The sequence below is a fragment of the Neolamprologus multifasciatus genome, chromosome 14 (genome assembly GCF_963576455.1).
Source record: "Neolamprologus multifasciatus chromosome 14, fNeoMul1.2, whole genome shotgun sequence".
In the NCBI taxonomy this organism is placed as follows: Eukaryota; Metazoa; Chordata; class Actinopteri; order Cichliformes; family Cichlidae; genus Neolamprologus; species Neolamprologus multifasciatus.
Genome location: NC_140452.1, coordinates 12905812 through 12933521, shown reverse-complemented (window position 1 = coordinate 12933521; position 27710 = coordinate 12905812). Strand labels below are relative to the sequence as shown.

At 41.2% G+C, this 27710-nt stretch overlaps 3 protein-coding genes across 5 annotated transcripts in view; 2 read left to right on the top strand and 1 right to left on the bottom strand.

The window, feature by feature from the left end:
* Positions 1 to 58: 58 nt before the first annotated feature.
* On the top strand, positions 59 to 5115 carry usp16 (ubiquitin specific peptidase 16). Its single transcript, XM_085184321.1, has 18 exons — positions 59 to 197; positions 379 to 445; positions 539 to 732; positions 812 to 915; positions 1000 to 1112; positions 1193 to 1425; positions 1503 to 1595; positions 1678 to 1808; positions 1917 to 2004; positions 2395 to 2473; positions 2595 to 2686; positions 2769 to 2822; positions 2917 to 3075; positions 3165 to 3840; positions 4033 to 4127; positions 4274 to 4360; positions 4457 to 4601; positions 4681 to 5115. Exons 2-18 carry the CDS (start codon positions 385 to 387, stop codon positions 4800 to 4802), a joined length of 2526 nt encoding a protein of 841 aa, XP_085040447.1. The 5' UTR covers positions 59 to 197; positions 379 to 384; the 3' UTR covers positions 4803 to 5115.
* Positions 5116 to 5191: 76 nt separating this feature from the next.
* On the top strand, positions 5192 to 15222 carry LOC146503675 (transcription regulator protein BACH1-like). 2 transcript variants are annotated; one of them, XM_085184322.1, is made up of 5 exons: positions 5192 to 5293; positions 6979 to 7236; positions 7571 to 8737; positions 8828 to 9034; positions 11390 to 15222. In XM_085184322.1, exons 1-5 carry the CDS (start codon positions 5201 to 5203, stop codon positions 11723 to 11725), a joined length of 2061 nt encoding a protein of 686 aa, XP_085040448.1. In that variant the 5' UTR covers positions 5192 to 5200; the 3' UTR covers positions 11726 to 15222. The 2 variants fall into 2 exon arrangements, with proteins under 2 accessions (XP_085040448.1, XP_085040449.1); XM_085184323.1 differs by having other exon boundaries at positions 5209 to 5577.
* A 9182-nt stretch (positions 15223 to 24404) lies between these two features.
* LOC146503674 (glutamate receptor ionotropic, kainate 1) overlaps positions 24405 to 27710 on the bottom strand; it is a 29626-nt gene continuing 26320 nt past the window's right edge. For both annotated transcript variants that reach the window (XM_085184054.1, XM_085184055.1), the window contains 2 exons: positions 27306 to 27531; positions 24405 to 27206 (listed from right to left, as the gene is read on the bottom strand). In XM_085184054.1, the coding sequence (XP_085040180.1) occupies positions 26917 to 27206; positions 27306 to 27531 (516 nt within the window). In that variant the 3' untranslated portion in view covers positions 24405 to 26916. The remainder of the gene's footprint in view (positions 27207 to 27305; positions 27532 to 27710) is intronic.

Here is a 27710-nt window from a genome sequence, read left to right as displayed (position 1 = left end):
TGGGATTTTTTTTCCTGCCAAATCACTGGAGTTATTTTTGCGTGTTCTAAACTTTGCGAATCAACGTATTTACACTAAAGCTCGTGATTTATTTCTCCAGTCAACAGTCTAACGTAATTATGTCCGAATTAGAGAAGTCAGGAATAGAAAGTAAACGAAACTGAAGGCGATTAGGGTTTTAGGCTCGGTTTGTCACAGTAAGTTGAATGGCCCATGAGGGTGATGATTACATTTAACGATATATTTCTTATTGTGTTTTTTTTTAACAGAATTTGCCGTCACTGAACTCTATTAGCAGCATTATAATCTCATGTAGGCATTAGCCAAAGCTAGCCTTCTGTTTCACTTGAGTGCTGTGTTCGATTCCCATCTCTACAGGTGAAAATGGGAAAGAAGAGGGGAAAGGACAAGACCTCCAAGGAGGATGATGAGCTTGACCTGACAGGTAAAGAATATTTCATCATCTTTCATGTCATGCAACAACCTGTGGAAAGCCTAGTGTGAGACTTCCATTTCATTTAAATCTTTATTGTCACAGTTCCATCTTGCAGGCATATTAAGAAGGGAACAGACCAAACTCTCCTCAAGAAACTTTCTGGTACCTCAGATTGGACGAGTTGTCAGGATTGTAAGCAGGAAGAAAATAAAGAAAATATCAACAACCATCTGCCACAGGAGGCTGAGGAAGAACAAGAAACAGGATTGTGGATGTGCTTGAAATGCGGCCATAGAGTGAGGGGTTTTTTTTGTACCTATTTGTCATTGGGTTTAAAATGGCGTGCATTTTTTCTAAATGCATCTTTTCCACTAGGGATGTGGACGGAATTCTGAGAATCAGCATGCCATCAAACATTATGAAACTCCCCGGTCTGATCCACACTGCTTGGTGGTCAGCTTGGACAACTTTAGTGTGTGGTGAGCATTTTATGTTGTTTTGCTAATCATAGGCCTCTACATCAAGTTTGAAATGAGAATAATATGTTTTTGGTTTTTTCGCAGGTGTTATATATGTGATGATGAAGTCCATTACTCCAGAACAGGGCATTTGGCTCAGCTAGTAACCAACCTGAAAAAGCAAACATCTTCAGATTCTATAAAACGACCACAGAAAAGTAGGTACCACTGAGGAAGTCTAACACGCACATACATTAGACTGCTTCATAACTATGTCAACCCTGTTTGCTTTCTTTAGGGGTCAAGGAGGAAGATGCCTTGATGGAAGCTCAACAGAAGGCGGAGACTGTAAAAGAAGATGAAAATGAGGACAAGGAAAACAAAGAAAACGGGGATCACCAAAAGAAAAACACAAAGAAAGAGACTGTTGGGAAATCTCAGAAGAAGAACACAACTGAAGAGCATTGTGGTGTTTCAGTAAAGGGTCTGAGCAATCTGGGAAACACCTGCTTTTTCAATGCAGTCATCCAGGTAAGACTGATCCTTACAGGATGCCGGTCTTGAGTTCAGTGAGAGTTATTACTGATTGCTATCGTTTTCTTTTCCAGAATCTGTCTCAAACACAACTCTTAAGACAGACTCTCAACAAAGTGACAGAAGAGAAAAGTCTCAACATTAAACCCGGTGCTTCCTTAGATCTGGTGTGTTTTCCCCATTTAATAGAGTAGTTATGTTCCTCTACTCATTACTATTGATAACTAACTTTCTTTATTATGATTACAGGAGCCTATAGAAGTGCAGTTAGAAGGTCCCGGATCTCTAACTTTGGCTATGTATCACCTACTCTGTGAGATTCAGGAATCGAAGAAGAGTGTAGTAACACCACGGGAGCTGTTCGCACAAGTTTGTAGAAAGTAAGAATGACTATAGTTTTATGTTAAAAGTCAACTTTAAGATGTGCTTAAAAGTATAGCTCCCAGCATTAGTGCAAGTGGGGCTCATCATTCATCTTATCTGTGCAGGGCTGCCAGGTTCAAAGGATTTCAGCAGCAAGATAGCCAGGAGTTGCTGCGTTATCTGTTGGATGGCATGAGAGCCGAGGATCACAATGTGTGTACTGAGTTTGAAACAGATCTCCCCATATTTAAGTCTGATAGATTTCTACTAAAATGTGAACTGTGGCTCTCCAGAGGGCTATATGTTACATTGCAATAGATTGGTTTGACAGCAGAACACTGCTATAGTGAGTTGTTTTATGTGGCGGCATTAAATGTAAGGAATTGTGTTTTAAAAACATTTTCTATGCCCTATTTAATGACCTTATAATTCTTCTTCTCAGACGGTTGGTTAATTTTCTGTGTGCAGAGGTTTTAACAGGAGCAAATTTTAAGGGTAAAGGCCCTAAAATTAAGATTCTGTGAAGACTGGATGTCTCCATCTTGTGGTTAATCAAAGGTATCTTTCATCTTTTGAATATTACGGTTGTATCTGTGTCAACAGAGAATAAGCTCAGGAATAATGGACACATTGAAACAATCTAGAGAAGGCACAGATGGAGAGCTGAAAACGCTACTAAAAGGCAAGTAATGCTGCTATGGATTATTAATCAGTGTTATATAAACAAAAGTACGTTGCTAAAGTTTTTGCACAGTAGCTTTTCTTTGAGAAATGTGGCTCTGATATTTAATTTCTTCTTTCAGAGTATGAGAAAAATGGATTTCTAAAAAACTTTGTTGACCAAGTTTTTGGTGGTGAAATTACCAGCACTATAATGTGTCAGCAGTGTAGAACGGTATGTATGAAGACCAGAAAGTAAGAAGAGAATATATCCTGATGATGTCACTCTAAAAATATCCACTTGTTCATCCTTACAGGTTTCTGTGGTTACAGAGATGTTTTTAGATCTTTCCCTTCCTGTTTCTGATGAGGTAAAGCAGGCATTTGGGTTTTTTTGATAGTTACTTGAGTAGTTATTTGTTAATGTCTATATCAGTTATTGTTCCCTATTGTGGCATCCTATAGGCATATAGAAAGAAGAACCAAAAAAAGAAGACCAGTGCTTCAAGCCAGGATGACAGCAGCAGCCCTGTTCGGACTAGTGGGAATGATGACATTCCCACTGGGGCTGGCAGCAAGTACCAGCAGAAGAAAGCCAAGAAGCAAGCAAAGAAGCAGGCAAAGGTGTGTCAGTGAATGCATACTGAAGGAAGTTTCTTTATTCTTAAACTTAATTCATTCATTAATCCAAATTAATCCATCTTGACTTTCAGCATCAAAAAAGACAGCAGAAGCTTGAGGGTAGAGCCACTTTGGACAGTCTCATCTCTCCCAGCCAGGCTGAGAGCGAACACACAGATGCTACAGCAGATTCAAAGGACAGGGAAAACACTGATAATGAAACACTTGAAGAAGATTCACAACATCCTGCTCCAGTCAGTGTGTCTGAAGAGGACCAAAAGCCCTGTAACGCAGTGCAGGTGGAGCAGGAAAAAGAAGAGGATGAGGATCCAGCGAGTGACCCTGACTCATCAGTCAGCAACCGGTTTGCTGCCTTATCAGTGGAGCAGCACTCAAAGGACAGCACCGTATGCAATGAAATGTCTAACATGGGTCATGAAGAAGACAAGACAGAAGAGGAAGACACACAGCTGGTGAGGAAAATGAGTAAAGTAACCTTGGATGATGCCTTTATAGAAGACACTGACACAATGGAACAAAGCATGGAGAGTGAAGATGGAGTGATGGAGACTAAGGAATATACAGTAATCAACCAAGATCCAGAGCTGGCCTTCCACACGATGGCTGCCAGGACAATCCCAGAGAAACAGGAGTGTTCAGTGCAGTCGTGCCTTTTTCAATTCACAGAAGTAGAAACCCTCACACAAAACAACAGTTTACTTTGTGTCACCTGCACCAAACGGCAGCTGGGGAACAACAAGTCTGGAGGTATTTAAAATGCTCCCACATCAGTACTTAGTCTGCTATTTAATGTCCTTTGCTGTAGTCTATGCACATGCAATTTTACATAGTGAAGTATCACAAATGTGTAATTTTCTTTTCTAATACCATTATTAAACTTTCTTCATACATAGTTTAGGGATCAACTAAAACCCACTGTCTTTTTTGTGCTGTGTTTAGGATCCAAGAAGAATATCTACACTGATGCCTTGAAGCAAATCCTTATCTCCTCTCCACCTTCAGTCCTTACTCTTCATTTAAAGAGATTTCAACAGGTATGCACTGCACTGATCCAGTTCGCTGTCAGCTAAGGTTTTTATCACAGAGTTATGAGCCAAGCTTTAAAGAACATTGAACACTTTATGGTAAGGCAATCAATAAATCACTATTTGGATTTTAATGATGTTTTTTTTACCTGTAGAATGGCTACAGTATTTGTAAGGTGAACAGACACGTCACCTTTCCTATGATACTGGATCTAGCTCCCTTCTGTGCAGTCAAATGCAAGGTAAGTATGGGAAGTAACATGTTTTATTATACTGTACAAAGATGGCTATAAGTGAATTAAATGTAGAAGCACTAACCACTAGTTGTTTTGAAACAGAATATCCCAGAGGGACATAGTCAGATCTTATACGGTTTGTATGGCATCGTAGAGCACAGTGGAACAATGAGGTCAGGTCATTACACGGCCTATGTGAAAGTGCGGCCCGAGTACCCTCAGCCCTCATCCAATGGACTTAGAGACGGTGGGTGTACTCTGGCTTGACCGTTAATAGGATAAACACTTCTAAAAATGAAATGTATAAACTCATTGTTTCCCTTCAGGAGATGCAGAGCCATCCAGAGGATGCTGGTTCCACATCAGCGACACAAGCGTTCAACCTGTGAGTGAGAGTAAAGTCCAGAGCTGCCAAGCCTACCTCCTCTTCTACGAAAGGCTCCTCTAATTGTGCATCACCACTCAGGAAATCCAAATAAACCAATGCTGCTTCAGTTTCACCTTCTAAGGGATCTCAAAGAATATTTCCGCCTGTACCTGTTCTGTCAGTGTCTGAAATTGTATGACAGTGTCTGAAATATTAAACAGGTCATTTTTATCAGTCTCATACCAGTACAGAAAACCTAGTTGGCAATTGACAATATGGAACTGGAAGTCACAGTTTCAGTATATTAATGAAAGCTTGGGATAGATGATATGTAGATATATATTTTTTCTTTTTTAAATCAATGTCATGTAATTAAATGTTGCAAAAACAGAAACTCCTCTCCTGTGTGCTGGTTTGTCGATACTTGCTATGAGTCTGCGCAGTAAGTGCTGCTAGCGCTTCCTTGTCCAAGCTGTCACATGACTACAGTGAAGTCAGGCTCGGAATGGCCAGAAGCATCTGACCCTATCCCTAAATTTACTAATGGCAGTGTTATCCAGGTAGTATGGCAGGTCAGTAAACGTTTGGCTTTTTAAAGAGCATCGAGTAAAGTCACAATAGCGGAATGTTTCAGTTTCTGTTTTTTGCTAGCAACGGATAAACACGAACTGAGCGCAGTTAAAGCTAACGGTCTGGCCTAGCCTCAAGCTTTTCCGTTTGCGGACAATTACCACTGTTATTTGTTTAGCTAAACGAATCTATTATAAGTCGTCAGTAACATAACGAACTGATCATAATTTTGGACATGCTTTTATTGCCTTTATCCACCAAGCCCAGTTGATTAACTTGGCTAAACGTGAGTCAGCATTTTAGCGTTGAACTTGCCGTACAAGTTAAAGAGTCACCGTTTAACCCACATTTCCTTGCTGTGGGGGACTATTAATTATCGGCAAGATTAAATATTTGCGAAGTTAGATAGTTAAATATTGAGAGGCAGTCGCCTAACTTAAGGACTATGTTAGAAGTAATTTTAGCGAACGTTATAGTTATTTTTGTCTTCGTTACTTTAGTCAGATTAAAAGAAAAACGCACTGGAGCATGTTTTACATGTCGTTATATTTATATAGTTATTAAATTCTATTTGACTAACTATTCATCAGTAATTTCCTTGAGGGAGAATTTTATTCACAATCAAGTGTTTCGCCAAGTAGCTGGTTGGATGTCTTTTACCACTTCTGCTGCCCATAACAGCCGTTTAAGTTCCTGAACCTATACATAACTTTACATAATACTAAAACTCCCCTTGCAATACTCAACATTGAGATTTCTCACTTTTTTTCCAACTGCATATTACGTTTAACATTGTCAGTCTGTTTTAGTAAAAGCGCTATACAAATACAGGCCATTTACCATTTATCCAGTAAAATAAAGTTATTTCACTTCGCTTATTTTTTCTCCCACAAAAAGTGTGTCCATTGTTTTTTCAGTCTTGATGATTTATATATTTATGATTTATAAATTTGCTCGGCTAACATTATCTCGGTCATGGTCATACATGAGATGAACCCTCTTGTTTGTAATATTCCCAGTATTTTAATTAATTAAATAAAATATAAATATTTGGTGTCCCTATATTGATATGCTATTGCCACACAAAATATTGTGATACTATGCATTATTCTTTTTCTTTTTTTTCACCAAAAAAATGTGCCTTGCAGCTGTCTGTGGTTGCCTAATGATACACTGAAGGCTTTGCTAAAGACACCTCTAGTGCAAGCAATGATTAGTTGTATTGTATTCTGCCAATTTTTTAGTTATTTAATCCATAGAATGTCTGCAAACTCTTAAGAAAACATACATTCAAAGTCATGTTGACAACTTACAAATGGTCTAAAATCTGGAACGGTTTATGTCGTCATAGATGAGTTACAGTACCAACATCGGAGAACCAGAAACCCATGAATTTCTGTTATTTCAACTTAGTATCTTTTATTTATTTATTTTTACAAATTAATTAAAATGGATGCAAAATCTAGACGAAAGAAGAAAATGATTATAGTTATAATTTGGCAGATTTTTTTTTCCAACTCAAAGAGATTTGTGTCTTGAAATGGGAATCTTTCACTTGTTAGGCAAATGTGTAAACTGCTCCACTCTGTAGCCACTATAATATAATACACATTGATAAACCTAGAGAAATGTTTCTTGTGTAATCATGACATTTTGTTGACTCCATATGGCTCTCTTTTTTGCACAGGCTGAGCTTGTAAGAACTATGGCGCTCCAAGCTCCTCGTACATCGGTGTTCACCTTCCAGTCTGCAGTGCACAGCGCCCACGTTCTGCAGTGTCTGAATGCGCAGAGACAGCAGGACGTCCTGTGTGATGTGACGGTGGTGGTGGAAGACAGGAGTTTCCGTGCTCATTGCTCTGTCTTGGCTTCTTGCAGTGAATACTTTCACAGCAGGGTCACCAGTGTCACCAGCCAGAATCCCATCATCACCTTGCCACATGAGGTTGGTGCCTTGGGGTTCAGCCAATTTATATAGGGAAAAAACTAATATGGATGATACTGTTGAAAGTAAATGGTGATAATGTTATACAGGCACCATTATTTTATCCCTATTATCCATGAAAAGTGTATGCATAGTTAGATTGGTTGTCTGTCCACTAGCTTCTATTACTTGGTCCATTTTGTGTCATAATGTGAGCGAAAAACAATTTATATGCAGTGTTTGGAAAATTCAACTTGAAAAGGTCAATACAGGTACATAAGAGACCTGTTGAAACTGAATTTTTGAGCCGCCTGAGTTTTATTATGTTTCAACAATTTATGTCTTTCCCCTGCAGGTGACCGTAGAGGGGTTTGAACCTTTGCTTCAATTTGCCTACACATCAAAGCTCCTTTTTACCAAAGAAAACATTGATGCTATTCACAGCAGTGCTGAGGTTTTAGGATTTCACAACTTGGAGTCGACATGCTTTGATTTTCTCATCCCAAAGTTTTCTGAAAGCAAAAAATCCTCACAGGAGGTCAAGCAAAAAGTCTGTTGCCAGAGCCGGGATCCTAGTGCAAGTTTTGGCTCTCGTGCAGAGAGTAGACAACCAGAATCATGTGAGTCACACAGCTCAGTGCCTTCAGGAGGTGATGAACAAATAGACTTTCCGTCGCAGTGTCCACAGAGTGCACAAGGTCAGACAAACAGCAGGGAGGAACACTTCTGTTTGGAGAACTGTGGACCACAAATGGCCCCCTTATCTCTGGAGTTAACAGGAAATGGAATGTGCCCCATGTTGTCTCTGCCTTGCCCAAACTCTGACAAAGCAGATCATCCGTCTCAGTTTTGTGAAAAAGACATTTTAGAGATGGGAGACGTGTGCAGTCAAAGTGAGATGAGTTTGGCAGACTGCGGCTTATCTTGTGAGCTGTCAGCCTCAGGGGATGTGAATCCACCAGAACTCATTGATCCACCAGGCAGAGAAATTAAACAAACTGTTGAGACACTTGGTGCAGAAACCAATTGCATTCCTAGCTCATGTCCACTCGAGACTTCAGGGGCAGAAGATTGCAGTACTTTAATAAAACAGAGTGAGGCTCACTTTGAACAGGGAATGACAGGTGATCTTTCAAACTCTGCACTGACTACTCTAAGCCATGAAGAAGGATATGGCGAGAGAAGTCGCGTGGAGAGGGAGGTGGCTGAACATCTGGCAAAAGGATTCTGGTCTGACCTCTGCCCGTCTCAGGCTCAGCCACTTCCTGTGGATCCAGTGGAACAAAATAATCTAGCAAAAGCATCTGACTTTCACTGGCTTAAGCAGCTGGACCTGAGTGCCAGTGTAGGAGACTGTCCCTTTCTCAGGGACCTTGGAACAGGTGATGATGCAGCTACACACACCGACAGCTTGTCTCAGGCAGAGAAGAGCCCCTGTATGTCCTCCTCAATAAACTCTGCTGATGAGTCAGACCTGGACACAGATGGCGATACTGAGGCCAACAACAAAAGAGCGGAAGAGGTTGTTATTATATATGTGTCTGATGTTTGGTTATTGGTAATGGAAGATAGAAAATCAAATTAATCTAAATTGTTTAACTCTAATCTTCAGGTTCAGCTTCCATTCCCAGTGCAGCAAATCTCAGTGCTGAGCCGGAGTGAATTTCAGCAGCTTCTGAAAAAACATTCATTGACCCAGGAGCAGCTGGACTTCGTCCATGACGTCCGTAGACGAAGTAAAAACCGTGTGGCTGCACAGCGGTGCCGGAAGAGAAAACTGGACAGCATATACCAGCTAGAATGTGAAATCAAAGGATTAGTAAGTTGACTCTAACATGCCTGATTTTCCAAACATACTCTTAAACATGCTATAATGTAATTTCATAAACTAGTAATATTTTTTTTTAACTTTGACATGATGACCACTGTGAACTGCAGCTTTGTGGATAACACTTCTTTCTGGCACATCCTTACCACCTTTTTCTATCCCTTATCCACACTCTGGTCGCAGGGGCAGTCTTCTAAGCAGAGCAGCCTAGACTTCCCTCTCCCTAACATTGCTTTCCTGCTTGTCCAGAGAAACACTGAGTTGTTCCCAGGCCAGCTGAGAGAAATAATCTCCCCATTGGGCACTGGGGGTGCCTCCTCCTGGTATCACATGTCCAAATCACCTCACCTAGGAGGCATCCTAGTCAGGTGCCACCTCAACTGCTCCTTTCAATGTGGAGAAGCAACAGCTCTACAAGTCACTCTTTAATATCCAAGCTCCTCATCCTATCTACATGGGACAGTGCAGTCAGCTTTTAAAGAAAACTAATTTCGCAGAGTGTATCCATTATCTTCATTCTTTCAGCCACTAACCGGAGCTCGTAACCATAGTTTAGAGTAAGAATGTAATTTGTCTGGTAAATTGACAGCTTGGGTTTTCTGCTCAGCTTTCTCTTCACCACAACATATCAGTAAAGTGTCTGCATCACTGTGGACGCAACCCCTATCTGGTTACCCAGTCTCAGTCTCCAGTATTCTCTGAGCTGTGAACAAAACCCAAGATACTCCTCTAATTGGGGCAGCGGTTCCTCCCAGACTCGGAGTGGGGACTCCACCATTTTCTGTTTGAGAACCATGATCTTGGATTTGGAGGTGTTGATTCTCATTTCTGCCGCTTCACACTTGGTCACAAATCGCTGCACTGCAAGCTGGAGGTCACTACTTGATGAAGACAACACAACCACATCATTCGCAAAATGCTACCCTGAAATGCTGAGACCTACTTGGCTACGCCCAAATGATGTGTCCAAAAAACTGAACAGAATCTGTGACAAATCTGTGTCCAGCGGAGATCATCAGCCACCTGAATCAATCCGATTTTCTGCCAGTAATGCAAACCAAGCTCTCGCTGTGGTTGCACAGGGTCCGAATGGCTCATAAGAACAGACCAATTACCCCATACTTCCCACCACCTCAGTCCTCAGTGGAGGTCAGCAGTATCCCACCCCTATTGTATCTAATGTGAGTAGAGCCCCATTATCCCCTCCTGAGTCATCAGGCCAAAAGTCTCATTTCATGGTCACATCAAACCCCTCCCACACGTTTTTTGCTTCAGCTACTGCAAGAGCTGCAGTCCACTGCTGTTACCTGTCAGCTGCATCTAGAGTTCCATGGGTCACCATCTGGTTCTGGGTTTAACACCACAACAGCAGTGCTGCCTCTAGAATCTTGCTCAGGAAAGCAACCTTCTTATCCAATGAAGAAAGCCCTCAACTTTTTGGTAGTAAACCAGGGGGATACAAGCATACCTACCCCTGGCTGCCACCTCTTAGGACAGCTCCAGAGTGGAAAAAGAGTCGAGCCCTTCTCCAGGAAACTAGTTCCAGAGCCTGAGCTATGTGTTGAGCCAAGCCGGCTATACGGTATCTCAACACCTTGTGTACCAGCTTAGGCCCCTTCCCCACCAGAGAAGCAACACTCTGTGTGCCAAAAGCTAGCTTTGGAAGCTGGGGATAGGACTGCCAGAACCTTCGCCCCAACCTGAATGGCACTGAACCCTGTCCTCAAGTGCAGCAACCAGGCACTCACCCTCTAGCTCCAAGGTTGTACCCAGGTAACCCTGTCCCGGGCAGGATAACTGGAACCTTGATTTCTTCATCATCATAGGGGTTCTTGTCCACTTTATATAACATAAATGGCTGTACGTAGGGTGGTAAAAGTAACTGAATGTATCCTGTTTTATTGAAATAACTTTAATAATGAGTGGTAGAGATAGGTTTATAGATTGAACTGACTGGACTAGTATATTAAATACTATAGAGAGAATATGAGAAATTTTGGTTAAATGTTTGTTACCAGCTCCACTGATTGATGTCTTTTTATGTATTTATTAAGTGCTAATTAGCTAGCCTCAGCTCATGTTGATTATGTCATTCCTTGGAACTCCAGCTGCAGCTAGCAGTGGTACACCTTGCTCTCTTCATAAGAACCTGCTGCAGGTTTCTCAGCTTTGCAGTATGTATCCCAGAGAGCAGAAAATGCTAGCTAGCCTGCAGGTAGGGTAACAAGAGGTTAGTAGTAACTGGGCTTTCAAAAAAAAATTGTACAGTTAAATTGTAGATGAAATGAACCAAATGCATTATTAAAAGGTCAAATTGAGTGAGCTTTACTGTTATCCTCCCCACAGAAAAGTGAGAAAGAGCGGCTGCTCCAGGAGCAAACAGAACTGAAGCAAAACCTTGAGGACATGCAGCAGAGCCTTTGTGGCCTGTGTAAAAGTGTTGAATCTTGCTCTGATCAGGACCAGTTACAGATTCTTTCCAGATTCTCCTCGCAAGACATTCCCATCCCTTCTCCCAACATTGTTCCAGCAATTGAATTGGTAAGTTCAGAGTGTGAGCAGAGCGGGCAAACTGTACAAACAGTTCAAGTCGCTGAGCCGCAGGCCGGCACAGAGGACACGGGCTGCCCTGTTCCTACATCTCTGCTCAGTGCCTGTCTGGATATGAACAGCAGCTTATAGTAACTGGACTTAAACTACACGGTCACTTGTAATCATGCAGGCCCACAGGTCAAAAGGTGAAACTTGGTTCTATACTGTAATCCTCTTTTGGGATAGACATGCTTTCCCGTGTGTTTCACTAAATAATTGTCTGCCTGGTAGAGGCAACTATCATGTCAGGCGTTTTTCTTTGCTGTACTTCTAGTCTTCATTTTACTGTAGCAAAAAAATTAACCAGTATTCATTGTTTTGAAGGTGCAGGCAATTTTCAGGTAGTTCCTAAAAGTTTCCATTTGAAAATTAGAAGGATAAAAGTAGGTTTGCTTTTCTCAGGGAAGCTCATAACCTGACTGTATTTTGAATCATGCTGTGCACCCAAACAGGTATGAAAAAGTGATGTTTTATTTTACGCTAATTAGTCTGTTGTTTTAATCTTAACACATACTGTATTAATATTTACAACTATGCTATTTATTTGATTAAATAGGCATAGAACTAATTGAATCTTTTCCAGTAGACTAACAAATTTTCACAGCTAACCTAACTTTTCAACCGCATTATTTGAATACTAATGTATTTTAAACTCTAGTAGGTCTAAAAGTGTTACAAGGGAACATAAGAAGTTATTTCATTTTATGCAAAATGTGCCTTATGCAATTGTGTAATATGGATTCAAAAAGATGAGGGCATCTTTGTATATTCTTGTTTCAAGCACTATTGCACATTAACCCAGAGCTAATATTGATGGCATTGTGTTACATGTTATTTTGTCTGCATGTTCAGTATTTTTATTAAATGCTTTTATGGATTACAAATTTAAATAAACAACACTTTGTTATCATTCATTGTTTTATTTCAACTTCCAATCTTTGGTTGTGTGCACTACCAGAGTTTGGCCAGTAGATGGAAGTATAACTCTACCTCACCACATGAGACAGACGTGACTAGAGTAACATAAGAGGCTCAGACTGGACCTTCAGGGAGGGTAACTGCACACTGAACTCTAAATAAGGGAAGGCAAGGAGTTTGTGCTAATCCACCTGACAGAAAAATGTGCAATTTCCTGTTATCACATCATGCGATTAAACAAAACTTACCCATTAACAAACCCGGTTTAAAAAACAAACAATCTTGTGATTTATCTCTGGCTCTTACTAAAATCTTTTGGCCATGCCAACAAATTAACTTTAACCTTCAAAGTTAAAAAACTTTAACCAACAAAATCAACAATATAAGTTCATGTCTTCATAAGTTCATGTCTATAAACACAATATGTAACATAGTTGTCTAGAGACTTAGTACTTCTGCAGTGGCTTTGCAAAGAATAATTCAGCAGGCTCTAAAAAAGGTTTGGAATTAAAGACAGAGTCAGATGGAGGCTGATAAATGACCTTAGCACCTTGAAGAGCAAAGGTACCCTGGAAATCTGCAGACAGGAAATTTTAAAAAGTACGGCATATCTGACAACTATCCCTGTAATCCCTGCAGTTTAAACAACTAAGATTTCAGGGTTATTCTGTAGATGCAGGAAAGATAGCTTTCCTCATAAAGCACCCGACCAGTCATTTGAGTTTGTAAAATTTTTGCCTATTGGATAGAAGTGGTAGTTCTACACAATAAAAAATCTGTAACCACTATACAAATGAAAAGCAACCTGTTGTCTCCTTCACATAGACAGATGTTATTAAAAAAAAAATCCTAACTGCATTTTAGCCATCAACATATCCACTGTTGTCTGTAAATGGCACACACCTAAGTGTCTACATGTTTAGGGCAACATTTAGTCCTTTTGCAGGTATAGATGATGCAGACAACAACCTTTAAAATACATCCCAAATACACAATAAACATTAGGTTTGAATGTTCTGAGGTTGACGCTAAGATGACACATCAGTCTACTAGTCAGTGACCCCTCACTTATAACTGTTGTCAAACAATCTTTATGTAATACTTTATAATAATCAGCCATTTGCCAAAGCTCACAAATTCAACAATGATACAGCAAGAATATTCCAAACAAGGAAAGAAGTGAATGTTAACCTTATTGTTTGTTATTAATTGCCCTTCTTTTACTATAATTTCCTCTCTCACTCTTTTTAAACATTTAGTTAAAAGTTATTGCAGTGGCACAACCTCCTCAAGGATCCATCCGTGAGCAGTAACATTTAGCAATCAGTAGCAATGACTAGTAATTCATTTTACTGTTCGTGTTCCAGGCTGCCAAAAGAAAATTGGGTTGTGCATTTGTTAAGGTTTAAATTTTAGGGGCTTAACAAAGCAACAATCTGATCCGACACTGGTCTGAGTGCTCCTCTTTCATTGCAGACTGGAGAGGATCATAGATCAAACAAACCAGTACAGAACAGAAACACCACTTTAAGAAGGTCTTGTAAAGTTGAAGAAGCAATTTTGTCAAGATGTTTTTGTCTTCTGATGTGAATTATTATTTTGTGTCCTTTGAAATAACTACGGTAGCACTTGGGGACAATGAAAGAAAAAGCAATCTCATTTTGTTTTCCTCAGAACAGAATCCTCAAGGTTAAAGTGGTAATTACACCAGCAGCCATGGAGCAACTCATAAAACTGGAACCTGTTTTTGAAAAGTAACCTCACACCCTGACAAAGAGATGTCACTCCGAGCACGACAACTGGTTTTCCATCTAAAAAGCAAAATGATTAGATCATTATAATACTACAGACATCAGATATGATCTCTGTCCGCTGGAACGATGCATCTGTACCAAATCTTCAATTTGATGCGTGTCAGCGTGAATATCACCCTCAAAAAAAGCACTACAAGCACCTATTTACAAATTTCCATCTTAAAACACTTGTTCCACAGTGTTTGTCTTTTATATACGGTTCAGAATTTGCAGCATTGTAGTGCAAGACTAAGATGGATCCCTCTTTTGCAAGCTACACAGGACGAAAGACTTGATTTGAGGAGGAAGCAGCTGCGAGGCATGGCAAGGTCAGAGGCCCATAATCCGCGGCCTCATTCATGCGAGATTAAAAACCTGCTCTGAGTTCTGATTAAGAACGCAGGGTTAGAAGATTAAAGACCAGCAAACAAAATGAAAGCAGTTAAAGCCCAATCCTGGAATTCATCAGAATACCAAAACCTTAAACTGTCATAATGTGAGATTAATGCAAAGCCCTCGTGACCTCAGTATCTGTCTTGATACATATTCTGTGTCATAGCCTATATTTCCTTTTTTTGTCCCTAAAATCCGCATTCAGACTTTTCTTTGGTGTTGTTTGTTGTTTTTCTTCACCGTCTCATTTTCTTTGTTCTTATTTGGGTCATTTATTTTCTAAATCAAAGTGACAGCTTGAATTGGCTCAGCTTATTGTCGATGTAATTATAAATCCTTTATTTTTTATTGTCACTCAATACATGATTATATTTCCATAAAGCGTTTATGTCCCTTTTATACAATGATTCAAGTCATTATCCTCTTGACGATGGAGTCGTACTACACTCTGGGAGCAAGGATTAGGAAACAGGAGGGAAAGGGCAGGAGGAGGAGACGGGGGCAGGAGGAGGAGACGGCAGAGGTAAGCGGAAGTGACAGTCAAGGTAAGCGACTAATGTTGTAACTGACGTCAGACGCCGGAGATTTTGGCGGAAAATTAAAGCAAATGGTAGTTTAGATTTGAACAAATTTCTTTAAGCTTCAGTATTACCAAATACACTTTTCAATTGTCTCATAACTAACAATATTTGCCTAAATTATCTCCAACACCCTGGAGAACAACGGGGAGAGTTTAGACGCTCTCCAAGATTATATTGATCAGTGCTTTCAGGATCTCGTGATGAAGAAGGCCCAGAGTGCAGCTTCCCCGGCCAAATCTGAGACGCCGTCGTCGAAAAGACAACGCCCGGCAGATTCCCCCGGCACAACATCGCCAGCTGGCAAAGATATTGCCGACATACTGGAGTCAATCGACAAGCGATTGTCCAGTTTCGACGCAAGGCTGTCCCTGGTGGAGATTCTTCACCGGGAATTTAAATGCTTGCGAGAATCCCTGGAGTTCAGCCAGCAGCAAGTGGAAACGCTCGCTGCTGAAAATGCCACGCTAAGGGAGTCGGTGAAATCTCTCACAGAAAATGTTACCCAGCTCAATAGAGAAAATAAAAAAATAAAAGAAACGGTTATTGATCTACAAGCTCGTAGCATGCGTGATAATCTAGTATTTTCTGGTATTCCAGAAGCCGCTGGAGAGGACGCGGAGACCACGGTAAAAAGCTTCATCAAAACCCACCTGAAGCTGCCGGAGGACACGGTGAAGAACATCGTCTTCGATAGGGTGCATCGCCTCGGCCCCATTCGGGCTACGGCCGGGAGACCACGTCCTATCGTGGCCAAATTCGGCCACTTCAAACAAAAGCAACATGTGAAAAGCCGCGGCAGGGAATTAAAAGGAACGGACTTCAGCGTGAACGATCAGTTCCCCAAAGAGATCCTGGAACGACGCAGGGTCCTTTTCCCAATCCGACGCGGCTTCATCCAGAAGGGCTCCCGCGCTGTCATCGCTGTGGACCGGCTGTACGTGGACGGACAGCTCCACCGCGACCCCAACATCACTCCGTGGCTGTATTAACTTCAGACCAGATAAGAATCCGCTACACCCTTTCCCTATCCACTCACACTAACTTGGATTAACATTTGTTTAACTTACCGGTATCAAATCGCATCTTAAGTGTGATTTCATAGCAGTATTAACACCGTCACTCTCCGTCAGTGATTTAATTGGAATGTTTACGTTTTCTTTTCTCTCTTCTCGTTTTTTTTTTTTTTTTTTTCTCTCTTTTCCCCCTCTTGTTTTTATGCTGCTCACCCTCGTCCTTGGTTTCTTTCTTTATTTCTTTCACTGCTTCGATCACCTGCTTCCACACTCATCCACAAACAACATCATTTATTTCGACACTTACTCACTGCACGATCAAGCACAGTCATGCGCTCAACGGCAGCACATTTACATCAGTCAGACAGCGCACACAGACCTACAGGATACACACACTTAAGCCAAGCATACTCATATTAGTAAATATGCAAACACATAGTCAGACTCGGGGAGCATCTCGCCACACATTTTTTCTCTCTCTCCCTCTCCTTATTTATGAACAAGTGAGGTATTCTCTCCACCTGTCTAAGCGACACACACAGAGTACACCCCTAGTTATGCACAGACATCTATGGGTGCACTAAGATTCGTTACATGGAATGTAAATGGAGCTGGCTCCAGAGAAAAGAGGTTAAAAATATTTAACCAACTCAAAAAACTACAGGCAGATGTTGTCCTTTTACAAGAGACCCACAGACCTCTTAGAGGTTCGAATGAACTTAAAACACCTGAGTTTCCTAATGTGTTCTCAGCCTGTTATAATTCTAGACAAAGGGGAGTAGCAATTTTAATTCATAAAAAAATTAATTTCACAGTACTCGATACAGTTATAGATCCAGAGGGCAGATTCTTAATCATTAAACTATCTATACTTGATAAAAAGCTATGTATTGTAAGTGTATATGGTCCAAATGTTGATGATCCCTCATTCTTTCACGGTTTTTTCAGTGCACTCTCTGAACACTTAGATGGCACACTTGTGCTTGGAGGCGACCTCAACCTTGGACTGAATGAAGAAATGGATAGGCTCAATACAGCAGGAACTCAGCGTAATTGGCAGTCCACAAATATAATCAAACAGTATATGAGCGACTTTGGTCTTTGCGATGCATGGCGCTCCCTTCACCCCACCAGTAAGGAATATACTTTTTTTTCACATGTTTATCACTCCTACTCTCGTCTAGATTATTTTTTGGTCAGCAGCTCACTGCTGAGTGACGTTTCAGACACTGAGATTCACCCTATAGTTGTCAGCGATCATGCTCCTGTATCTTTAACACTAATGCACAAGAATAATACTATGCCAAGTAAAAACTGGAGATTTAATACATCACTGCTTAAAGATGAAGACTTTATTAAATATTTTAAAAAAGAGTGGACTTCATATTTAGACTTTAATGACACTCCCGGAACATCAGCTTCTGTTTTATGGGAAGCAGGGAAAGCTGTGATGAGAGGTAAAATAATTTCTTTCTCATCACATAAAAAGAAAAAAGAAAACAAAAATATTCAGGAATTAGAAAAAAACATCAAATCACTAGAAGAAGCCTACACGTCCCACCAAGATCAGGAAACATTGAACAAAATACGCAAAACAAAACTAGAATTAAATGAGATAATTGATAGAAAAACAAAATTCTTAGTACAAAGACTACGCTTACAAAATTATGAACATAGTAATAAATCCGGTAAATTTCTAGCAAACCAGTTAAAAATAAATAAAGAAAAAACAACTATATGTGCTGTTCAAGATTCATCTGGGAACACAATATATGAACCGAAACAAATAAACAACATTTTCAGGGATTTCTATAAAACGTTGTATTCACCACAAATAAACCCATCTAAAAAGGAAATTGATCAATTTTTAGACAACATAACTCTCCCAAAATTATTAGACTCTCAAGCAATGGCACTGGATTCGCCACTGACATCAGGTGAACTCCAGGAAGCCCTGATAAATATGTCCAATAATAAGGCTCCAGGTCCAGACGGCTTTCCTGCAGAATTCTACAAAGAATTCTGGACGATTCTAGCACCAGTTTTTTACAGAACGTTGTTAGAAATCAAAGAAAAGGGCAGACTTCCATCAAATATGAATTCTGCAAACATTAATCTCCTGCTAAAACCAGGCAAAGACCCTGTATATCCCTCAAGCTATCGTCCAATATCCCTTATTAATGTAGACCTCAAAATAATCTGCAAAGCTCTCTCGAAGAGACTAGAGAAAATAACCCCCCTCTTAATTCATCCTGACCAAACTGGTTTCATAAAAGGTAGGCACTCATCAACAAATACACGTAGATTACTTAATTTGATAGACTACTCATACAGTAAAAACCTTGAAACTACAATATTTTCCTTAGATGCAGAAAAAGCGTTTGACAGAGTTAACTGGAAATTTCTATTTGCAACTTTACACAAATTTGGTTTTGGATCTTCTTTCATCAACTGGTTAAAAATATTATATAATTCCCCAACAGCTTGTGTCAGAACAAATGACCAGACATCCTCCAGCTTATGTCTCCTGAGGGGCACCAGGCAGGGATGCCCACTCTCCCCTTCACTGTTTGCAATTTTTATCGAACCACTAGCAGCAGCAATTAGACAGAATTCAGCAATTAAGGGCATAAAATGCAAGAACGTAGAACATAAAATCAGCCTTTATGCTGATGATGTGTTACTCTTTCTCCAAAATTCACAAACCAATATCTCTGGGGTGATTGAATTGATAAACTCTTTTGCAAGAATATCAGATTACTCAATTAACTGGTCAAAATCTACAGTCCTTCCTATTAATTGCTGCTTCCATAATTCCTCTTCTACTCCACTGCAATCGGGAAATATAAAATATTTAGGTATTAATGTTTCTCCCAAGCTTGCAGATCTAACTAAATTAAACCATACCCCACTTTTAAAGAAAGTAGAAGGTGATCTGGCTAGATGGAAATGTCTACCCATATCACTCATGGGAAGGGTTGCTGCTATAAAAATGATGGTATTACCAAAAATAAATTATTTATTCTCAATGATCCCAACTAAACCGCCGCAAGATTGGTTCAGATCTCTAGATTCATATATGTCCAAATTCCTTTGGAAAAATAAGCCCCCACGTATAAGCTTAAAAACACTACAAAAAACCAAGGATAAAGGAGGATTAGAACTACCGAACTTTCAGCACTACTTCTTAGCCAACAGGCTTCAGTTTATCTCAGGATGGCTAAAACATACCCTCTTAGATGAACCTTGGCTAAATGTAGAACAAGCACTTTGCAATAATCTAGAGATTTCAGATCTACCATTTATCAGCTCAAACATCCAACGACATGAATGCTTCAAAAGCATCAACATCAGCTCTTCTCTGACAGCATGGTGGGAGTTTCTAAAATTGACGGAGTCTTCATTAATCCCATGCAAACGTACACCTATCTGGAACAACCCTGACATATTACAAAACAATAATATGATAAACTTTTCAGATTGGAATGGTAAAGGAATCAAATATGTAGAACATATACTAGAAGGAACAGAATTTATTTCATTTGACAGACTAGTTACACAATATGGGATCAACAAGAAAAGATTTTTAGAATATCAACAAATTAAATCCATAATAAAAAAGAAATTTAAACTGGGTCAAGTTGAACTACAAACACCACCAAGTGTGGTTCAATTTTTTACTCTTAAAACCCCCAAATTACTATCCAAAATGTACAGAATGCTTTCTAAAACAGATGAATCAATATCACTTCCTATTGCAAAATGGGAAGCGGATTTATCAGTTAACTTAGACCAAAACTTCTGGTCTCAGATTTGCTTAAAAACCTTTCATCTAATCAGAAATCCCAGTCTTCAATTAATTCAATACAAAATACTACATAGAGTGCACTATACAGGTCATCGGATGTTCAAGATGGGCTTTGCATCTACCAACAACTGCTCACACTGCCAAACCAATTCACCGGACAATTATATCCACGCTCTTTGGTTCTGTCCACCAGTTCAGAAGTTTTGGCGCGAGATATGTGAAGACTTATCAAAGTGTCTGAAATGTAACATTCCAACTTCCCCCTTAGTGTGTTTGTTGGGCAGCTTAGATAATGTCACTTCAGAAAAGAATATAGCCCATATGGTTTTCACTGCCCTATGCATAGCCAAGAAAACAGTCCTCATGAACTGGAAAAATAAAAACAATCTTAATTCTAACCAATATAGAAATTATCTATTAGATTACATTAGTCTTGATACAGCCTCTGCCACCACATCAGATCAATTGCTCTGGACTCCTTTGATCACCTCCATCACCTAGTGGGGGTGGGGGGTCATATTTTGGTCTCGCCTTCACTGTTGTGATTGGTGTGGGGGTAGGGTCGGGCTTAGGGCGTCAGGCGGTTCCCCGGGAGCATCTTCCTTGGGGGGCTCAACCCGGGGTAGCGGTCATGGCCAATTAGGGGCTCTGTTGGCTCTTAGGTGACGGCTTCCTCGTGGCTACGTGCAGCGGGGCTAGGGGAGGGTCTGTGCTGACGGACGGGGGTTACTGACCTGGTAGCCTGGCTGCCCCTGGGTGGGTCCGGGACGGGCGTGAGGTTCTGGGGGCGCTCCGGCTCTGGCCTGGGGCCCTGGCCGGGCCTCGGGGGCCTGGGTCCTGGTTGGTGTGTTGCCGGGGTTGTGGGCCGGTGGGTATATGGGGGCCCGCCACTGGCGCAGGGTGCCGCCGGTGCGCCGAGCCACCTGGGGGGCTCTTCAACTGGTGGGGGGGGGGTTGTCACATCTTGCAGGAGCTTTCCTCTCTCAGGAACTCTCTCTGCAAGAGGGGGAGATACAGGAGAGGTGGAGGAAGATCTCAGCCTGGGCGTCTATTGTCTTATGTAGTCTGGAAGATGAGTGGATGATGGGGTGGGTGTAGTTTTCTCTGTTGTGGGGTTGGGTGGACTGCCCCGGGCTCTGTGGGGCCGGGCGGCGCCGCTGCACTGGTCCCCGGTTCGGATGGGCCTGGGCCCCCCTTCCCTGGCGGGTCGCGGAGTATGGGGGTGCCTACTGGGGTCAGCGGGGGAGCTGGCCCCAGGGAGGGGTCACTTGCCCCTCCCTTCCTTCCCTCCCCATCTCCAGCTGCCTCCCTCTTCCCGCTCCACCACAACCACCCACACATGCAGGGCCTTGGAGTAGGGGTGTGTCACCAGGGTGCAGAGGAGGTAACCCCCCCCCCCCCCCTCTGTCCCCTTCTGGCTGCCTCTGCCTCAATTTTATCCCGCAACTTAGACATTCACATTACTCACACTCTCATTACACATACATATAGGATCTTGGGGGTGGGCACGCTACACGGAATCCCAATTACCATCAGGGTGTACACCTCACCCCCGGCGTCGTTGCCCACCTCTCAATTTTAAATACACGTAGACATTGAGGGCTAGCAGGAGGGACTATGCGCTTACCTGCTGCTCTCTGGCAGGTAGCTCCATGCCCTCCTGGGTTTTAAATGCACCTTAGAACACACATACATCAACACTACAATGAGCGGGTGGAGGGAGGTTAGGAGTCTTCTCTCACCCTCGTTCTCTGCTTCCTGCTGGAGCAGGGGGGCTAGGAGGAGGAGTTGGCCGTCCGACTGGGATCCGGAATGTGGGGCCTCCCTGCTGCTGCGGAGTCGGGGCGGTCTGCTTCTCCCCACCGCAGGGAAAAGGGTAACACAACCTGGGTCTGGGTGCAGTTCCCCCCTCCAGGGGCAAGGGTACCTAGACCCGGTTCGTAGAGTACGCTTGGGGAGTGTGATTGTGTGTACAGCGTCTCTTTATGTCTGTCTCCACGTTGGTTGAGTGTGGAGTAAGTGCATATGAGAGCATGAGGGTGGGAATGGATGTTTGTATCTGTGTGTGCCTGTATGTCTGTGTCTATATGTCAGGTTGGGTATCAGATGCCACCTCTCTGAGGACAGCTCAGGCCCTCCAAGGTTTGGAGGCCTATCTCCCCCCACCACTTCCCCTGCCGGGGGCGGACTCCCTCAGACATCGGTGCGTTGGTGGTTCTTTGTGTCCGGGGGTGGGCGTCCGGGTACACACCGGCTCACTCCTTGGCGGCTGCTTATCGGGGCCTGGAGCCTGGGGCTCGCTTGGGCCACCTCGGAGGTGGGGTGCCCCCGGCCTCTCGGCCTGGGGCTCGGTCACTCAGGCACAGCTGGCTGCCGGCGGAGCTCACGGGCACGTCACTGCAGCCCCCCCTGGCTTCTGCTCCGTGGCTGCTGGGTGACCCCTCATCTGGGACTCTCCTCGGCTCTTTCTGGGACAGTGGCGCGGCTGCCCCTCTGTTGGTCTTCCTTGGTCTCTTGTGTTCTGGGGGCCTCTGGATGTCTGGAGTTTTGATCTCCTCCATACCTGCTTCATGCCCTGGAGGACGGGGCAGTGGCCCCCCACACCCTCTAGCAGATCATTACATGAGGGAACCTTTTAAGAAAACAAGCGCGTCCATGCTCACAGGTGTACACACGGGTGATCACACACACAAACTACACCCTTTTTGGCTCCTACCTCAATGCACACTGTGCTGTCGATCTTACGTGCTGCACAATAATGTTTAATATTTAGTAGTTACTGTCATATTCCCATATATCATTGTGATGTGGTTTATTGTATTACTCTCGTTTTCTTCTGCTTGTTTTCTTTTTTCTTTCTCAACAGGTGATCCAGGTGATCGATATATGTATTTATTTTTTTATTTATTTATTTTTTTTCTTCTGCTTATTCTGTTGGTTTTTGTTTTTTGCCCTTCTCCCCCGTCCCTCTTCTCAACTGTCTTTCTTTCCCTCTTTCTTTCTCCCTTTTCTTTCCCCCAGTCAAATCTGTCCCGTATTCAGCAAGTGAAAATAAAATAAAGAATAAAAGGTGAATCAAATGGACCATTACGGCAAAGCTGGGATGGTCAATTTGGTAAAGAAAAACCGTTGGGCATCTTTCTTCGCCTTTAGACAATAATTCTGATGGCAAAAGAGCCAAACGGGACAGGCAAAAAAAAAAAAAAAAAAAAAAAAAAAAAAAAAAAAAAAAGGAAACAGGAGGGAAAGGGGAAAAAAACAAGATTAGAAATTAAAGCATCTGGAAGTTAGCTTGCTCACAACATTGCTAAAGGAGAACATATATGCTAATAACAATGACATTGCTCAGTGTAGGACTGCAGAGAGTTTCTTTTTATGGCACAGGTGCAAATAATATGTAGAAGGTAGCAGGCACCAATATTTTAAGCTCGAATGCATGATTATGGTTGTAAATATGACACTTCTTATCCATTCTCCTTGTGAGATAAACACAACAAAGCGCTGAAGAAAAGTTGACAATTCAATTTTGTAATAGCACACCAACATGAACCAAGATCCTTATTACAATATCGGTCTGAAACCCAGTAAATAGCAGTTAATATCCTGAAATGTCAATTAGCATCTCCAATGGTGTTTCCAAAATAGAAACACTGTGAATGCAAAACTAATGAGAGAAGATCTATATACCAATATTCTCTAGTTTAAACCCTGGAGAAAGACACAATACTTGTATAATTAATCCCTGCATAAGGTCTGTGACCTTCTTGCAGCACCACATAAGTCTCATAACCTACTGTCTCCTAACTGATTACATGCTGAAGTGCTGAACTTCATTTTGGGGGTAGTGCAGAGAAAGGGGCTGTATCCCATTGACAGGATTATATGAATGAGGACCATAATACTGTAATCTCACAGAGAAATGAGAGGAACAAGGGGACATGCTGGCCCCAGCTAGGCAGCACCCTGATCTGCAACCTTCAGATCAACAGCTGGTTGTACAGTGACAGATTACACTCACACTTGTTTCTCATCCTAACAATCCTCCCTGTGTTGAATTTAGAACACTATAAGCACAAGAAAGGGTATTTGAGGACAAAATCTCACCATACTGTACCAGAGTATATTATTTTACTAGTCATGGGGAAATTGTTAGAATTTATCAGTGTCAAAAGACAAGCAGGAAAGCAAAGAAATGATGCCTTCAATTCTGCCAAGTACACTGGTTTTTAATTAACACCACTGTTGTGAGAGATTCGACAGAGAATCTTTTTTTTTTTCAGCTTAAGAAAAAAGCCCACAAAGCTTTAAAGGAACCCATTAACCTTTGAACAAAGACAAACAGAGTAGGTTTTTCATCCATTTCAGATCTTTTAACAATATAAAACACATTTCTAAGGTGTATTTTAAGTAACGGTAAAAAAGTACACCTATCTCAATGACAGAATTAACATTTATATTATTTTTCATGTTAAATGTTCTCTTTCAGTCATCAAAAACATTCTGAACAGAGAGTTCATCATCACTGCAAAGAAGAAAAAGCTCAGCGCCGACCCACGATATAATCCCCTCCCCACCTTAAACACATCTGTCCCTCCAAATGCACACCTCACCCTGTCCTCATGCCTCACTTCGCACCCCATCATATGCTTTCTCTAGAGCCACAAAGACACAGTGCAACCCCTTCTGACTGTCTCTATGCTCTTCCATCAACGCTCCCAAAGCAAATATCATATCTGTAGGACTATATTTATATTTGGGAAAAGCTGAAAAAAATACATTGATAGGCAACTGTTTTTTGTTTTGTTTTTCAAAAGTCTTTTTGGATGACAGAGGAGTGTATTCTTTAATCCTGCCTATGCTGTACTCGACTTTACTCTGACATAAATATGATAATAACAAGATATACCCATGTCTTATATGTTAGCATTGAAAACATTCAGCTGTTGAAACAACTCTTTATAGCTTTATGGCAAAAATTATAAGCTGTGTTCTTTACGCAAACATACCACCGTGTAAATACTATACATTTAAATTATGGCCACGTGCAGTTAATGTTAACTTTTTAGATATTAAAGACTTTTCTTCAGCACATACAAAAAACTATAAACATACAAGCAGACTGGCAAATTTATAATATTTAATATTTGATTCTTTATGAATATTTAGGTTAAGTATTCAATATTTAGGTACCTAAGGTACAATAAAGTACATCACTAATGTTCAGGAATGCCAGAAAATGCAATCATCTTAACTGTTGTGGCACTCGATAGACATTGTAAACAGTCCAAGTCTAAACTGAGCTAATGAGTAATTTAACAGTCTTTAGTCATAGCTACACTTATTCCTGTTCCATCATCTGAAATGTGACACTAATCCTGCATGTATAGACAAAACAAGCAGGATACAGTATCAGACTTTCATCCAAAATATTTTCCTTACATTTGCAGGATTTTCAAATATGTGTGACAAGGCCCGGCCAATTTTAAACCAGGAATGTTTAATGTGGATCTTTATAATGATGAGGATTTTATTTTAAAAGCTATGCCTTATTGAGGGGAAACAGGTAGGCAAAAAGAAAGGTGAATCAGGGATGAATGGACTGTAGGTTGTGTCATCAAACCCATCTTATCCTTGAATGCTGAGGTTACATCTCTATCCTTTACATTTTATTTGTAATCCATTTGAACTAATGGTTTTAGATGCACAATTTAATACACGACTTTATATCCATGGTGAATGTGGGAGAAGTGACTTGGAAATACAGAATAGTTTGTTAGTCTGTACTAAAAATACCAACAGCTTATATGTGTGCCAAGGATTTAACTTTTGTAAATATAGTTGTGTGTGTGTTTGTGTGTAATACAGTGGTTTTTTTTAAAATAGTGCAGTTCAAACCCAAAAGCCAAAAAACCCAAGGTCAGTAATCGCATCACCTCTTTTCTCGGATAACGTGAGTAAATGTGTCTCATGAAAGCCGTTTCTCAGAAAAGACAGACTGAAAAACATCACAACTGAATGTGAGAAAGGGAGACGGCTGCAATATAAAAGTCATATTAGAGTTACAAGGCTTTAGTCTTCTAAATGCGACCTCAAGTGCATGTAAGTTGAGGCCCGATCCAGTGAAGGCCCAGGATCAAAAGCAAAACAATCAAAAAGTTAAAGGTTAAAGGATGTAATGTTCTCACATATTTTTAGTCATTTTGAAACAGCTCCAACATGACAAAACGTATCCATGCATTTCATAAACTTCATATGATACAAAAAAAGTACAGACATTAAGCAACTTGATGAATAAGATGTTGAGGGAGTACTCACTCATAAACTGTCAAATAAATCAACAAGTTTGTAAATGTGTCAAAGTTCCCGTGCGCTGTAAATATGAAAATGACGAACATGTCATAAGAGAATCAGTCATTACTGGAAAGATACCACTTACCATCACTTACCTATAACACCATGAAAATGACATTTCTCTCACACGGAGTAATGTTTTAAAAAAAACAAAAACAAAGAGCAAGGCCAAGATGGTCAAGAGTCACGATGTCAGAAGTCAACAACAATCTGTCATCATCATAAAAAGGGTTTCTAACCTATTCTTCCAATCGAGACTAAAATGTTTGTGTGCTCTACATAAAAACTACTGAAAACACAAAACACTTGTTTTGATTGTAACAATGCAGTTCGACACATTCAGACTTCAGTTTTTATTGGCCTAGTGATTGCTGTAGTCCTGGAACGACAACACAAACGTGTAGTATGGTCATAGCAGTCTTTGTTAATACTTGTTGTGCCATTCGCACTGGCCGACGCTCACCTCCTCGATGTCCAAGTTTTTTCTGGATTTGTAAATAAACTCTCCAATTGCTACAAAAACTGAGAGGACTAGTCCAGCTGCCAATACAATAAAGATTCCCCCTATGTTCTCCACGCCCAGGGCACTAGCCTCTTTGCTATCCTCTTCTGGGCAGCCATTCCCTCTCCACCACTTCTCCTTCATCATGTGCAGCTTCCCTTCTTCTTGAAGCTGCAGGATTGCAATGGTGACCTTGTCTCGGTAAGGGGAGCCTATAGCAGGAATTACAGTAACGTAATGTTTAGGTTTCTGAGAGGGAGCATGGTAATTAATGGTTATTGCTGAAATTATTATATAGTGATAACTCTTACCAATTGGGGTTCCAACACCATAGCCCTTTGAGTCTATCAAGCCTCCGATCTGTGTGAGGTTGCAGTTGCGCTGGCTGATGTACTCGATGCTGGTCGACTCCATCAAGAGGGCATAATCTGTAGTGAGGACTCTTTGAATCCCTTCACGGTTGTTTTTCACTAATGCTGTGTTTTTCCTGCTGCTCATGAAAGCCCACATTTTCTCATAAGTAGAGATTTTCGATTTCTGTTGAATCAAAATCAACATTTGTGGATTATTAAAACCACCGTCAAATCTACAAGCACCAAAATGGCATTTTAGACAAAAGAAAGCATCTTTACACCTTTCCACACCCTTGGCGCCTGCTTCTAATATTTAAAATGAAACCATATTTGCAGGGTATCTGTTGACTGGTGCCATCTCCT